General features: G+C 43.3%; 1 protein-coding gene across 2 annotated transcripts in view; it reads right to left on the bottom strand.

Annotated features, from left to right (window-relative positions):
* Nucleotides 1–16,121, bottom strand: part of CEMIP2 (cell migration inducing hyaluronidase 2) — a 90,370-nt gene that overhangs the window by 69,381 nt on the left and 4,868 nt on the right. For both annotated transcript variants that reach the window (XM_059143196.1, XM_059143197.1), the window contains exon 2: nucleotides 590–932. In XM_059143196.1, the coding sequence (XP_058999179.1) occupies nucleotides 590–920 (331 nt within the window). In that variant the 5' untranslated portion in view covers nucleotides 921–932. The remainder of the gene's footprint in view (nucleotides 1–589; nucleotides 933–16,121) is intronic.

Here is a 16,121-nt window from a genome sequence, read left to right as displayed (position 1 = left end):
TAAATAAAATTTTTACAAAATCAAATGTAGCTTTGTCACCACATTTAGTAATTTTTTTACTGTATTTTTAAAAAACTTTTTTTTTTAAGATTTTATTTAAACTTTTATTTTAAGTAGGCTCCACACCCAACATGGGGCTCGAACTCACAACCAGGACATAAGAGTCACACACACTATGGACTGAGCCAGGTGCCCCTATATTCAGTCATTTTTATCGCTAAAATTCCGAGCAGTCAGAAAATCATACCTACCACAAAGGATGAAATTGCGCTCCTGCAAGAATTCACTAAAGACTCTTAAAATGAACATTTTACAAAAAAAATGCTCGAAGAACGTCTTGAGCACTGGGACAAAGCAGCAAAATGGAAAGGAAGAGCAATCCTTCAACTGTATCATTTCCAATGGATTCCTTTAACAATTGCTTTAATAAGTTATGTCTCCGTTTCTCTATCTATGAATTAGCCAGAGCCAAGTCAAGATAACGCGAGTTTTTTTTAATTTTATCCTCCCATTTTCCTCCCCCGTTCTTCTCCTAGAACACGTGCTCTGTACACGTGCGTGCCCACGACGTGCATACGTGCACCCTTACCATCTGGAGCGTATTTCGAGGAGATCCCTAGAATGACCGCAAGTGCAACAAAAAATGAGAAACTAGTGATAGCAAAGCAAATGAAAGTATTTTTGTGCCTCTTCTGCTTTCGGCTTTCTCTCTGGGCTTGCTGCTCTTCGGTGGAGAAAGCAAAGGTGGCCCGGGCTTCCTGTCTGATGGAGGTCAGTTTGGCTGAAGCTTGGCTCTTTGGAGGAGGAGGGGGCCGCAGGGGCACAACCTTCCCTGGAACGTAGCCAGACGAGCGATGGCTGCTTCCATTCTGCGGTTGCAGGAAAGCAGGGGAGTGTCCCCTGGAATCAGTGGCATGCATGATACACTGTCGCTGCGAAAAGAAAAAAAAAAATTAAGGTCCAGACAGGTGAGAGTTGTAATGGCTTTCTTTTTTTAAGATTTAATTATTTGAGGGGTGCCTTGGTGGCTCAGTGGGTTAAGCCTCTGCCTTCTGCTCCTGATCCCAGTGTCCTGGGATTGAGCCCTGCCTCCGGCTCTCTGCTCAGTAGGGAGCCTGCTTCCCCCTGCCCCGCCTCTCTGCTTACTTGTGATCTCTGTCAAATAAATAGATCTTTAAAAAAAAAGATTTATTTATTTGAGAGAGTGTGTGTGCAATCGAGCGGGGGGAGGGAGAGGGAGAGACTCCTCAGGCAGAGCCTGCTGAGTGCAGAGCCTGAAAGGAGTCTCGATCCCAGGACTCTGAGATCATGACCTGAGCCAAGACCAAGAGTTGGCAGCTCAATGGACCAACACCCCCCAGGCACCCCAGTAATGGCTTTATTAAGTGTTTTTTATGATGATCAAATCACGTCACATAAAACTCATCACTTCAACCATTGTAAAGTGCGCAGTCTGGTGGCCTTTAGTTCCTTCAGTTTTGCACAACCGTCCCCACCAACCATCTCCAGGACATTTCCACCAGCCCCAAGAGAAGTCGGTAGCCATGATACAAGAATTCCCCGCCCCTCCCTTCCCCCCAGCGCCTGGTAACCACTTCAACGACTCTTTGAAAATACCAGGTCAGCTCACACACCGGATAGAACCAGGAACTGTCCTCTAATGTCACTGCTTCTTGCCCCTGGCTGCACATCGGAGTCATCCACTAACATCACCGCTCCGTGCTGTACCCCAAACAACAAAGTCAGGACCCAAGCACCCCCATCTTTTTCATGCCCCCAAAGGGATCTGAATGAGCACCTTGGTTGACAGCCACTCTCCTAAGGTGACCGTTCTCAGTGCTCATCGTGCCTGTGAGTCCCCAGTGCTATTTGATAAAAATGTCGATTCCTGGGCTCTCCACCCCAGGGACTGTGGCTCAGCTGGTACCAGAAGGGCCGTGGATTTTATATCTTAAACATAAACCTGATGAGACACGGAAGCAAGAGGTCAAACTTCTAGAGTACCAGGACTCTAAGCTCCTCACACTGAAGTTAAAGTCCACACATGCTAGGAAGATCACACGTTGGCCCCAATATGTTCCCACAGACAAGCTTTCCCATTTGGGTGTTCGATATCCCCACTAGGTTTATCTTTCAGTGAAGCAACTTAAGCAATTCTACCTGCGTTATCCCTTAGCCACAGACTAGGAATTCATTTAGTCAGGACACCGAAAGTCTACATTCTCTGGTTTAAAAAAGAGGCAACATGGGGCGCCTGGGTGGCTCAGTGGGTTAAAGCCTCTGTCTTCGGCTCAGGTCATGATCCCAGGGTCCTGGGCTCAAGCCCCACATCAGCTTAGCAGAGAGCCTGCTTCCTCCTCTCTCTGCCTGCCTCTCTGCCTACTTGTAATCTCTATCTGTCAAATAAATAAATAAAATCTTAAAAAAAAAAAAAAAAAAAAAAAGAGGCAACAGGCCCAAAATGTGCTAAGGCCACATCACCACAACAAGACTTGACACCCAACCTAACGGCGGTTTCAGGCTCCCTCAGGAATGTAACCTTCGACCAGTCTGGAATTACCTGGTCGGCCCTAGTAAGATCATCAGCCTGACGGACCCCCGCCTTCCCCCAAAGGAAGATGACTGCACCTGAAACAACCCACTCTTCACTAGAAACTTCTTTCTCTGCCTCCTCTGCCTTCCATTGTTGACAGCTCTTTGGAGCCCCTTTCTTTCTGCTAACATGAGATGCTGCTTGATTCCCGAATCATTAAGTAAAGCCAATTAGGTCTTCCAACTCACGCAACTGAATACTGTTTTTAAGAATTTCTTTGAGTCCTCACATTTTGTTTAAAAGCACGGGCATTCAGGGACACCTGGGTGGCTCAGTCGGTTAGGTCATCTGCCTTCGGCTTGGGTCATATTCTCAGGGCCCTAGGATCAAGTCCCACATTGGGATCCCTGCTGGGCAGGAACCTGCTTCTCTCTCTCCCTCTGCCTGCTGCTCCCCTGGCTTATGCTCTCCTGCTCTCTGTCAAATGAATAAAATCCTTAAATATATATATATATATAATAGGCTTTCAAATATTATGGTTAGAATAATTTTTTTTTAAATCTAACTCACAGTCCTGACTGCCAGGCACTGTTTTAAACCTCTCACATATATTACTCATCTAACACCTTTAACATGACAAATCTCAGTAGCTCCCATGGTCTCCATCATACACATGAGAAAAGCGGAGGCCTAGAATTGTTCATTAGCTAGTATAGGAGAAAACCAGGACTCAAACCCAGGGTGCTAGAGTTCAGGCTCTTAACCTTATACTAATGTGTCTTTCAAAACAACCAAGAGGCAATAATGTCAAAGAAATCAGTTTTCTGATTTGCAAGGGTGTAGCTAGAATAAGCTGAGTCTGAAAGAGCATATTAATATTTTCAAGAATTCTTCATGCAGGTGGCTCAGTGGGTTAAAGCTTCTGCCTTCGGCTCAGGTCATAATCCCAGCGTCCTGGGCTCTCTGCTCGGCGGGAAGCCTGCTTCCTCCTCTCTCTCTCTGCCTGCCTCTCTGCCTACTTGTGGTCTCTGTCTGTCAAATAAATAAATAAAATCTTTTTTTTTTTTAAGTATATAAAAAAAAGAATTCTTCAGGCAGAAGTTCACTACCAATGAGTCTAAGAGAAGCTGACACACAAAACAAGGTCAGTCCTTTTTATTCTTTAGAGTAAGCACTTGGAAGTTTCTGAATGAAAGAGGAAGTTTGGAATGCAACGCTATTCTGTTACTTTGCAAAGTCAAAGAAAGAATGCAAGGAAGCAAGAAATGCTATGCTTCTATCATGTCATTCTTGCAAGGACCATGGCTAAACGTGTCCCATGGCTTTGGAAACACGATGTTCAACCTATTCCGTTACTTCCCTTCGTAGTAACTAGAGAATCACAGTGTCACCTGATTTCATTCAGTACCTCGTAATTAATCCCCTCATCTTCTGCCAAAACAATGGATAAGATCCCAGTCACAAGGGTACCCCCAAATTGCTCTAAACTACAGCAAATCCATGAAACACAAAATGTGGTCATTAGAAAAGCCATCAATAAGCCTTCCCAGGACCCAAACGACCTGGAAATTAATGAGGACAGAAAGGGAATCTAATCAGGAATTGATGCCGATTTTACACGGGGCAAAGAACATTCTCAGAGTCAGTGTGTCTGTCAAAACACTTGGTGAGTGGAGTTTGATTTCTGAACAGAAGTAATTATTTAGATGAAGCTTAAGCTTCGTGACAAAGGAAGAGAACACGATTCAAGGTACCTACATTGAAGAAACTGCCGCATGTGCCAAACAACAGAAAGAAATCATGGAGACATCCTCCTGGACCAAATGAGAGAGTGTAACAAAGACCCCTTTATGATCCCCTATTAACAAAGAAAGGACTAAACTAGATACTCTTGAGTGCCAGGCTCACCAGGGTGGGAGGGAATCATGACGATAATCTGCTCTGAAAGGGAGTGGGAAGCTTTTGTTCGAAGCTGCAATCATCTGATACTTCATTGTTTCGGGGTGAGAAAGGTTGTTATTACTTACCAGGCTGGAGGGCTCTTTTGTGGGAGATGATGTGTCTCCAGATGTACCCACAATATAATCACAGGCAGTAAGAGGCTAGATGAAGCCACCAACCCACTGGGAATAATTTGTGTCTTCACATTCACAAAACGATATCCTAACATGGAAAACTCAGATGGTGTTGGCCATAAATTAAATTTATCAATAAAGGAAAAATATTTGTGGCTGTGTTCTCCCCATAACTCTTTTGTAAACCTCAGTATATTTTTTTAAATTTTTATCATTTTTTAAGTAAACTCTGCACCCAGCATGAGGCTTGAACTCATGACCCCCCCTCCCCGAGACCAAGAGTTGCTTGCTCTACCAACTAAGCCAGCCAGGTGCCCCAAAACTAAATATATTTATGTTCATATAGTTTGAGCCCATAAGCTTCACTCTACTGGAAAACATGTAAATGCATAAGCAACAAATACAATCATTCTTTTCCTAAGAAGTAAACACACTGTTGAGACCATCTTAAAATTACAACCAGGGACATCTGGTTGGCTCAGATGTCCAGGGACATCAGTTGACTCAGACCCCTGACCTCGGGGTCATGAGTTCAAGCCCCATGTTGGGGGTAGAGATTACTTAAATAAATAAATAAGCATTTAAAACATTACAACTAAAAAAATCACTTTATGCAAACTGCTCTTTCCATTTATCATCATTTTTAAAGATACAAGATACAAATATACTGCTTTAGAATTTCACTTGACATTTACGAGTTTACTTTAGGAGGAGTATTATGAATCAATTACCTAAAAATATAGTGATTGCTAGTTAAAGATTCAAGTTATTTGTGGGAAGAATTGACATTTCGCTCATTCAGTCAGCAACTGTGAGCTCTCGAGGTCACTAAAGAACTGTGGTAAGCACTATGGGGGATAGACAAAAGATGTGCAGCATCCCTAAAACGTACAATTCCTAGGTTCAATTTTTCTTTTCCTCAATTCAATTTGAATCACTTCCTTGAAGGCAGAGGGGCACTGACCAAGGCAGTTGACCCCTGAACTGGGGAGCGGATCCCCGCCTCCCCTCAACAAGCAGTCAGTCATAAATCCATGTATAACTTTTGACTCTCCAAAAACTTAACTAATAACAGCTTATTGTTGGCCAGAAGCCTTACGGAGGACATAAACGTTGATGACCGCACATTCTGTATGTCGTATGTACCGTATACTGTATTCTTACAATAAAGGAAGCTAGAGAACAGAAAATGCTATTAAAAAAACCACAGGAAGAGAATATTCATGTCCAGCGCTGGATTAGTGTGAGTTTGGGGTTCCAAGAACAAAGAGGCACTTAACAGAAGAAGGCATGAAGAGTTCCCTCCAGCTTTCAAGACTTTGAGGGGAGTCTGAGCTGTCATTTTAAACTTTTTATGACAGACCAGTGTTTTTACTCAATACACTAATAATCTGTTCATATTACATGTCATTTTTAAGAGGGCCATCTTCCTAGTGTAAAGAACACAGTACTCTATGGAAGGAACATGTTAGCATTTTATGATGTATTTGAAGAGCAAGTACAGACTGAGTTAAATCCCTAAACACAGACAGAGAATTCAAAATGGGGGGGGAGGGGGCGCAACTCATTGGCTTTGAGTTTGGAAATGCACTCCATGAAGATTTCAAAGCGTTAACTTCTGGCATTCCAAAGAATTACCTCATATTTCTTTACCGGATGGTAAAAAGTAGCAGCCCGAACGGCTTAGTAATAATTAATTAACTAAAAAGTAAAATCATTAAGTAAATAAATAAACAAATATCACTTGTCATATTTCATGCTATCATATACATAAATAAATACCATGCCATTAGAGATCTTCACAGGGAATTTAGGCAAAGATTTAAAGGACGTAATACAGGAAACGACTAAGAATATGAAACCAGGGACGCCTGGGTGGCTCAGTTGGTTAAGCAGCTGCCTTCGGCTCAGGTCATGATCCCAGCGTCCTGGGATCGAGTCCCACATCGGGCTCCTTTCTCCGCAGGGAGCCTGCTTCTCCCTCTGACTCTGCCTGCCACTCTGTCTGCCTGTGCTCACTCTCGCTCGCTCTCTCTCTCTGACAAATAAATAAATAAAACCTTTAAAAAAATAAAAATAAAAATAAAAATAAAGAATATGAAACCATATCAACTTGAAAGATATCAATGCAAATGCTGGAAAAGGGTAAACATTCAAAACCTACTACTTTTGTCAAAAAAAACTCACAAAAGAACACTTTAAAACTTGCTATTATTTTAAATAAAATTCTTCTGTTGGATAGAAAAGAGCATCACGCCTCAAACAGTAACTCAAGGTGGGAGAGGTCTGCGCATTGTTAAGGGCACTCAATTACAAGAAGTAATCACAGAAAATAATTTCTTTTCCTTAGGAATTTCAATAATGATAAAGGAGCTCAGGTTGGTGAGTTTCTTGGCCTATAAAAAAGAGCATGATTTTAAGAAAACAGATATGGAGCGCCTGGGCGGCTCAGTGGGTTAAAGTCTCTGCCTTCAGCTCAGGTCATGATCTCAGGGTCCTGGGATCGAGTCCTGCATCGGGCTCTCTGCTTAGCGGGGAGCCTGCTTCCTCCTCTCTCTGTGCCTGCCTCTCTGCCTACTTGTGACCTCTGTCAAACAAATAAAATAAAATCCTTAAAGAAAGAGTGGAGAACAATTTAAAAAAATAAAAAGAAAGAAAACAGATACATTCTCATTTAAAGTCATCAAACACCACGCTATGCTCTCCAGGAGGCCCTGTCATCTCAGCATTCTACAGGTTCCCTGGCTGTTCTTCCCTGCACTCTGCCTAGAACTCTTATTGGGGGGCTCCTGTCCTGGCTCGCTCAGTTCACAGAGCCTGTAACTCTTGACTTAAAGTTCAAGCCCCACGTTGAGTATAGAGATTACTAACAACAACAACAAAAAAATTTAAATAAAACTCTAGTTGATCATCTTGCTTTCTGCCTCATGTTTGTTAACGTGTGGACTTGTCTACCCATCCCCTGTGGCTGACTTAAGTTTCTTGAGAACAGGCACTAGTCTTACTTATCTTAGTATTCGCACCTTCCACCCAGTAGGTCCTCACAAGGCGCTTGCTGAACTTAGATCACACTCTACCTCTACAGTCCACACACACACACACACACACACACGCACACGCACACACAGACACGAATGTCCCACTCAATCTTTCCTCAACATACTTGAGGTTCTGGGAAATTTTGTCTCATCGATCTGGATCCGTGGCCTTGATTTGGGAAAAACGGAGAACATCTACTACTTCAAGCAAGAAAGCCAAAGCATTAATTTTTACAAAATGCAACCCTAGTGTGCAATCTAGCTGGTGACTAAAGGTATTATTACCAACAGCAAATAGGAATTCTAAAGATAAAGAGCGGCAAACTAGACAAGCTCAGCCTTTCATAATATTTTGTAATCCTGGTAGCACAACAGGAGGAAATGCAGCAAGTGCTCCATTCCAGTTTGCACTGTTACGCTGAAAGCCAGAAAGTGCTATGAGCTGGGTACCGGGGCTGGCTCAGCCAGTAGAGCATTTGACTCCTGATCAGCAGCTTGTGAGTTCGAGCCCCACAGTGCGCACAGAGCTTACTTTGAAAACAGTCCTGTGATCAAAGGGAAAGTCTTCTCAATACAGACACAGCAATATTTCAAAGCCAGTAAGTGCTCTTTAAAGGGCTGAGTTTTCACATCTTTCTATTGCCACAAACCACCTACTATCCCTGCTTATCACTGGCCCTGGAAGCTGTATATTCAGACCCCCAAAATCACTCAGCATCTCCAACCCAGTGCAGAGGGGATCTCATATGTCATGCGTATCGACCCCATCACATGGAACACCTAATGAAAATGCTCTGCGTTTGATTCGTTTAAGGTCTTTGAAATCCCACCTACACTTGTTATGAGAACTTAGTTTTGAATGGAAAATTCAGGCTGTAGTTAGAGGAGCAGTCAAGAAGCTGGTCTGATCTCAGGCTGACTCTTCTTTGATCAAGCACATAATTTTTGAAAGGTCAGTTCTGCCAAGTTACAGTCGAGTTTGGGAACAAATGGCCAAAATCTGGCTGAGGAAACTTGATTAAGATCTTGGTAGGTCGGGCGCCTGGGTGGCTCAGTGGGTTGAGCCGCTGCCTTCGGCTCAGGTCATGATCTCAGGGTCCTGGGATCGAGGCCCGCATCGGGCTCTCTGCTCAGCAGGGAGCCTGCTTCCCTCTCTCTCTCTCTGCCTGCCTCTCCATCTACTTGTGATTTCTCTCTGTCAAATAAATAAATAAAATCTAAAAAAAAAAAAAAAAAAAAAAAAAAATCTTGGTAGGTCATAAATGTAGTGATCCAAAGGGTCACGTGCACCCAAATATTTACAGCAGCAACGTCCACAATAGCCAAACTATGGAAAGAGCCTAGACGTCCATCCACAGATACAGGTGGTGTATATATACAATGGATACTAAGCAGCCATCAAAAGGAATCAAATCTTGCCATTTGCAGCAACGTGGATGGAACTAGAGGGTATTAAGCTGAGTGAAATAAGTCAATCAGGGAAAGACAACCATCATATGATCTCCCTGACATGAGGAATTTGAGTGGCAACATGGAGGGTTTGGGGGTTAAGAAAAGAATAAATGAAACAAGATGGGATCGGGAGGGAGACAAACCCTGAGAGACTCTTAATCTCACAAAACAAACTGAGGGTTGCCGGGGGGATGGGGGTAGGAGAGGGTGGTGGGGTTATGGACATTGGGGAGGGTATGTGCTATAGTGAGTGCTGTGAAGTATGTAAGCCTGATGATTCACAGACTGTACCCCTGGGCCTAATAATACATAATTTTTTTAAAAAAAGATTTGGTAGGTCTTTATCACACACCCACTGGTATGCTCTTGGTCACAATAAAAAGTTAACACATGCCAGGAACAAGAGGTGTTCATGAATTACCTTGAAAACAAATGATAGATATTTATAATTATTAGTAATTATAACCTAATTAAAATTTTAACCAGCTCTTAATGGCCTTGAACCTACCAATTAATGTTTCCAACTTCCAATATCCCATTTCTTAGGAAAAAGACAACATCAAGGAATCAGGTTTAGGGTGTTTCTTTCATTTTGTTGTAGATTCAGACTCTGTCTATAGTTGATAAACAATGACCTCAACACATTAATCATATAAAGCTGTTCTGTAAGAAATAAGCTTAGCAAAACTGACTTTAAGGCGCTTTAGTTTCTCAAAATGTGAAATAAATACTTAAGTGTGAGCAATATTTTCATGAAAATTATATATTTAAATACATATTATAAAGATTTTTCAAAAACAATGGTTGAAAAGTTTCTGGGGGACATCCTTCTATACAAAGCTTAGAGGAATATATTTGGATGCATATCCTATTCCCAGAGCATACAGGATAAAATACATTTTTTTTTTAAGATTTTATTTATTTGACAGAGATCACAAGTAGTCAGAGAGACAGGTGGGTGGGGGGAGCAGGCTCCTTGCTGAGCAGAGAGCCCAACGCGGGGTTCGATCTCAGGACCCTGACATCACGACCTGAGCCGAAGGCAGAGGCTTTACTCACTGAGCCACCCAGGCACCCCTAAAATACATTTCAACATAAATGCTAGGTCTGTACTTAGAGCTATTTGGGAGAAAACAGACAGATGGTGGAGGAAAGTTCAGTTCAGTTTCACTCAGAGATCAGCTTGGTTTGTCCAAGCATACCCCAAAGACTCCAGCACCCTGAGACCTCCAAACACAACAGCGCTCTCAGACGAGACATATTCTCCACCATGACATTGCACAGGCAGGCCTTTGTCTTTTCTTTCGAGTCTCCAAACCAAGATGAGTCATTATCACCTGCAATTGCCTGTCATGTTCCCAAGAAATAAGACACTTGGCATGGTTAGTTTATGTACTTCAACTCTGGTTTACTTTTACTAAGCTGATCATGCCCAGGGCAATATTCAGAGGCACAGGGGAAACACCAATCCTGGGTTAAGAACCTCTCCCTGGGGGCACCTGGGTGGCTCAGTTGGTTAAGCATCTGCCTTCGACTCAGGTCATGATCCTGGAGCCCTGAGAGTCCTGCAAGAGGGCAGAGGGGTGCGGGGTGGATTGTCTGGGCTCAGCAGGGAGTCTGCATCTTGTGCCCACGCTCTCTCTGTCTCTCAAATGGAAACAAAAACAAAAACTTCTCCCTATGCAGGGAAAAAATAAGGGGCTGAGAAATCTTCATTTTTACCCCTACCTTCTTTTTCCACCTGGTCAATTTAGACACATATGATGCATGACACTTCCCAAAGCTGAGCTACTATTACGTAAAAAAAACACCAGTACCCCCAGACTTCTAGCCCAGCACCAGGCATCACTATTCACACCACCCCCTCCCCTCAAGAGGAAACCACACTCCCAGTACATACTAACTCTGTTAAAATATAATACAGAGAAATGACAAGGGATTTTTCAAACCTATCATCTCCTAAAAAGACTAAATTGACTAAAAATTATTTTTTGTCACTAAGCATTTGAGTCAGAATAAGTATTAGTGAAAGCCAGAAGACATTTGTTTTTTCCTCCTTAGAAATTTGCTTTTTGTTAAGCTCTCCTATGAAGCTCGTTGCCAGAAAGCCATTGTTAGGAAGTAACAAATCCCTGGAAAACAAAAATTAACTAAAAATACTAAGAGTCAGATTATGTTGCAAACAACGAAGCAACAAATGCCGGGTTTATGGGTCTGCCGTGAAGGAATTCAGATTAGCAAACCGCCTACAATTTCACTAAAGTGGATATATCCCTGAAAATTATGTCGGAATCTCCTGTTAGATATGGATCCCTCGGAACAAAGAGTCTTTATTTATAATATCTAATGCCCAAAGCAAACCAAGTGAACTCTTTCCCATCTTAAAGTTAGATAGGCAACCTTTGAGAAATATTTTTGGTTCCTCCTTATAGTCTTCTCACGTAAGCAAGGCACCGGAGGCAGATGTCTGACTTTCCCGACACCAAGGATACTCATTAATCCTGTCTTTTTCAAATCTGTTAAGCATCTCCATGAAAAGCAGTGCTTGAACCCAAAGCCAAGATGGCTGACAGAGCAAAGGCTAAAGAACATTACCATGGGCAACAAAAGGGAAGCAAAAGAAAAAAGGAAACAGACCCACAGGCCAACGGTGGCGGGGGAGAACGGCTGACAATGAAGAATGTCTAACATTCCTTACCCGAAGTTAAACTGAAAAAGCCAAGGGGGTAGGCCCCTGGGTGGAAGGAAAGAACTATGGATAAACCCAACTGAAGGCAGAACAACCTCCAACTTGGGAGCCTGGAGAAAGGAGAGGCTGCGTCATTTTACCTACCAGTCCTCTGCTCTTCCCTCCTGTTCCCTTTTCCTGGGTATTATTCCTCAGGTTCCTTTTTCTCTTTAATTCTTTCCACTGAGAAGCTGCCCTCTCTTCTCCCCTCTCTTCTAACGCTGCTTCCACCCTCCCCCACAGCTTGGGCGGACACAGGCTCCCAACCTGCTGACAGTGACGGATGGCTGCCACAGAGGCACACAATGGCAGACCCAGGCGTGTCATCAGCCTTGCAGCTGGCCTTGGAAAGAAAGAACCAGAGCCAACGTCTGACCTGGGGGAGGCTGATTTAATTAAGGTTACGGCAAAGGGCAGAGCCGCCTGCGGGCTGCATTCTCCGCCGAGCGCCAGGGACAAAGCCCGAAAATACTTCTCAAGAAGAAAGAGCCAAGAAAGTTATGTTGGTTAAAATGTCGAAAAGTAGGAAAAAAGAAAAGGCGACGGAGATTTGTTTGATAAAGAAGCAGAGATGCACCAAGAGTCCACGATCTCCAGATAGAGACATCAAAACGCAATGACAGTAGAAAGCGGGTGACGAGGATGGATGTTCGGGCATGACTTTCAAGATAGGAAATACTCCAGATGAATAATGAGATGCCCAGATTGAAGAGATCTGGGGCCACATGATCCAGCATCAAGGCAGAGTTTCTATTAATGGCAGGGCCAGGATTACAGTCCAAATGCACTGCTTCTTTTACCTACAGCACAGAGCCTATTTTTTTTTTTTTTAATTTATTTAACAGACAGAGATCACAAGCAGGCGGAGAGGCAGGCAGAGAGAGAGGGGGAAGCAAGCTCCCTGCTCAGCAGAGAGCCCAAGGTGGGGCTCGATCCCAGGACCCTGGGACCATGACCCGAGCCGAAGGCAGAGGCTTAACCCACTGAGCCATCCAGGCTCAGAACCTATTTTTAATACAATGTTCACCCCTGAAAGTAAAGGTTTGCACAAAAGGGAACGCATTTAGGCTTGAACATCTCTTATGGGACAAGGACTCTGCTAGATGATGGGGACCCAACGGCGCACAATCTCTACCTTCAAGGAGCTCAGAGCTCAGTGCTCGGGAGAAGGAGAGGGGTGAGGAGAGGTCCCAAGGAAACAAGTACCATGCATGTCCAGGCAAAGACACTGGGCTGGTGGGCTGAAGAGGTGATCGCCTGAGTTTATTAGATCTCTATAAATGCAAAAGAGTTCATTTTTAAAAGCCCTGGCAAGCTGACTTACCCAAATGCAAGCCACCAGGCCACTACTAATAGCTTCCTTTGCATGTATAAACCAAAATCTCCCACGGAACTCAGCCACTAACATGACAACATGTTGTCCAATGATGACCAATATGGGAGGAAACAACAGAAGTCTCTTGTATTTTCTGGAAGGCTGCAGATGCGTCCCTGGCCAAAATAAAAACGGTCACAGTGCCTGACCTCCGGGGGCGTCTGAAAGCTAGGCTTAGGGAAGGGACCCTATTACACCTCCTCCAGCCTCCAAGTTCATCACAAGTCAACAGTGCTTGAGAGTCAGCAGGGAGGACCAACGAATCAGCAAGAACTCAGCACTAGACGGTGCTTGGAATTTGCAGAGCTGAGCAGGGGCAGATTCCAGGCAGCGGCTGTGGGACAGGCAAACAGGGGCTTTGTGATGACCTCAAGGGCCTGAAGCACGAACAGGGAACAAGAAGAAATACCTGAAGGTTAGCGCCAAGCTCAGACCACATGGTAACCCGGCGGCAGGGGTGGGGGTGGAGGTGGGGGGTTATCCCGGAGCTGACCATACACTGTGAGGCGCGACCATATGGAGAGGACAGGCACAAGCACTTGGGAAAGCAGCTATTAACATTCATCAAAAGACATCATTAACCGTGCTGAGAAGACGATTCATCTCCCATTTGGCTTTTTCCACTCTATCTCCATACCCAGCCCACTCGCTACCAAACTGCTAGCTTCTCCATATTACCAGCACCTCGCTTCTATCTGAGCATGTCCTAGGGTGACTGGCGAGGGGCTGTCATCAAGTACCCCTTGCACAACTAAAGCCACATCTTTGGCATTAAGCAACGAGAATTTTCGAGATCCTCATCTGAAGTGGATTTTATAGAGGTGGCATTGGTCCTAGTAAAAACCCAATCTGGTTTTTTTACCACAATAAAAAAAGACGACTCGGGGCACCTGGGTGGCTCAGTGGGTTAAGCCTCTGCCTTCGGCTCAGGTCATGATCCCGGGGTCCTGGGATCGAGCCCCACGTCGGGCTCTCTGCTCTGCAGGGAGCCTGCTTCCTCCTCTCTCTGCCTGCCTCTCTGCCTACTTATGATCTCTGTCAGATAAATAAAGAAAAAATCTTTAAAAAAAAAAAAAGACGACTCATTTTTCTCATTTCTTTCTGAAACAGGAATCAGGCAATTGTCCTTGTGCTCAACTTAATCTTTCCGCTCCCTAAAATATTAATAATTAATTTTCCAACCTCATTGTATGCAAAAAAAAAAAAAAAAACACCTATTTATTCTTCAAGGAAGTGAGTCACCATCCGCGAGGACCATGGTGAGAACAGGAGATGGGTGGTGTCCAAGTACGAGGCAATAATTAGGTAGGAGCCCCCAAATCAGTAACAAATTCACTTTGGAGAGCATTCGTCATTAGATACGACCCAAGACATCTGGCTTGTGGTGGATATTCCTATGTTTTAAGATACTTAATCTCAAACTCAGAGTCAATGAGACCATTCAGTGGCTCAACCTGGATAGTCTGAAATTGCAATCCTTTCAGGCAACAATGTTGCAATCACACTCCTATGCGGTCTTAACACCATTTAAAAAATTATATGAAAGCTAAGACTGCTATGAGCCTTCTCAGGCAAACTTTTCAAAATATAAAGTCTCCAGGGGCACCTGGGTGGCTCAGTGGGTTAAAGCCTCTGCCTTCGGCGCAGGTCATGATCCCAGAGTCCTGGGATCAAGCCCCACATTGGGCTCTTTGCTCAGCGGGGAGCCTGCTTCCCTCTCTCCCTCTGCCCATCTCTCCGCCTACTCGTGATCTCTGTCAAATAAATAAATAAAATCTTTAAAAAAAATAAAAATAAAGTCTCCAAATGCTGTCAATTTTTTACTTATTGTCCAAACTAAGATGAAACCCTGATAACATAAATATCAAAGGTTGAGCACATGTGACCACATAACGAAAATAAATGTCACATTACAACTCTGGCCACAAGGTTAGACTACTAATTACAATTTCAAGGCAGATTTGCCTAATCGATCAAAGGACGGATTCCATGGGAGATAGCAATTCTGTGTTTTAAGTCATAGACAGAGTCCCGGTCTATGCCATTTTTTTTAAAAGAGGCATTTTTTAATAAAGACCCTATGTTTCATTCATCTTGGTACTGCTCACAGCCCAGAGCCTTGCACATCTTAGGAATGCAATAAAATATTTGCTGAACATAGTTCCTGACAACCAACATTAATGGCTTCCCAAAGCAAGCACAGGGGAAACAAAAGACCATGCCAACATATTTCTAATACACTTACATCCTCTGAATCACAACACAAATCTGAATGTTTCCAGGAACTTGTTTTTCAAAAAAAAATGTGCACTTCTATAATATTTTACATTCGTGTGCTATTTATGAAAAATGCAAGTAAAGCTAACATTATTTTTACACTTAGTTCCCTATTTGCCAGAAATTTCTTACAAGAAGTATCACCCCACTTTGTGTACATCTTATAATGTATAAATCCTACGAAATGAAAAAAGGTGGAGTGTATGCTTTAAACTTGGGTGCAAGGAGTTTCTAAGCCCAAATGCAAATTATTTCCCCATTAAAACACTAAAACAACTAAATTGCTAACAAAACCAAACAGGTACAAATTAGATTATATTAGTGGGGGGAAAATGCTGACTGGAAATGAGGACAAAGGGGTTCTTGTCCCTGCTCAGCCATTAATTTACTATATGACCTTACCTAATTAGTTAGCCTCTCTGGGTCTCAACTTCCTCATTTTAATATTGTTTAAAGCCCTTTCAAACTACATGCTAAGATTCAACATGTCCTGAAAACTGATGGACATGCGGACTGCGCCCCCCTCCCCGCCTCCCAAATCACACTGAACGTGATAGTTTTAAATATGTGACTAGGATTTCTATCAAAGTCAACTTATTAAAATGTGAGATGAGCTTAAGACCATTTCACATGGAGAATAAGG

Source organism: Mustela lutreola, chromosome 12 (genome assembly GCF_030435805.1).
Source record: "Mustela lutreola isolate mMusLut2 chromosome 12, mMusLut2.pri, whole genome shotgun sequence".
Lineage (NCBI taxonomy): Eukaryota > Metazoa > Chordata > Mammalia > Carnivora > Mustelidae > Mustela > Mustela lutreola.
The sequence above is the reverse complement of the archived record's forward strand: the minus strand, read 5'-3'. Positions and strand labels throughout refer to the sequence as shown.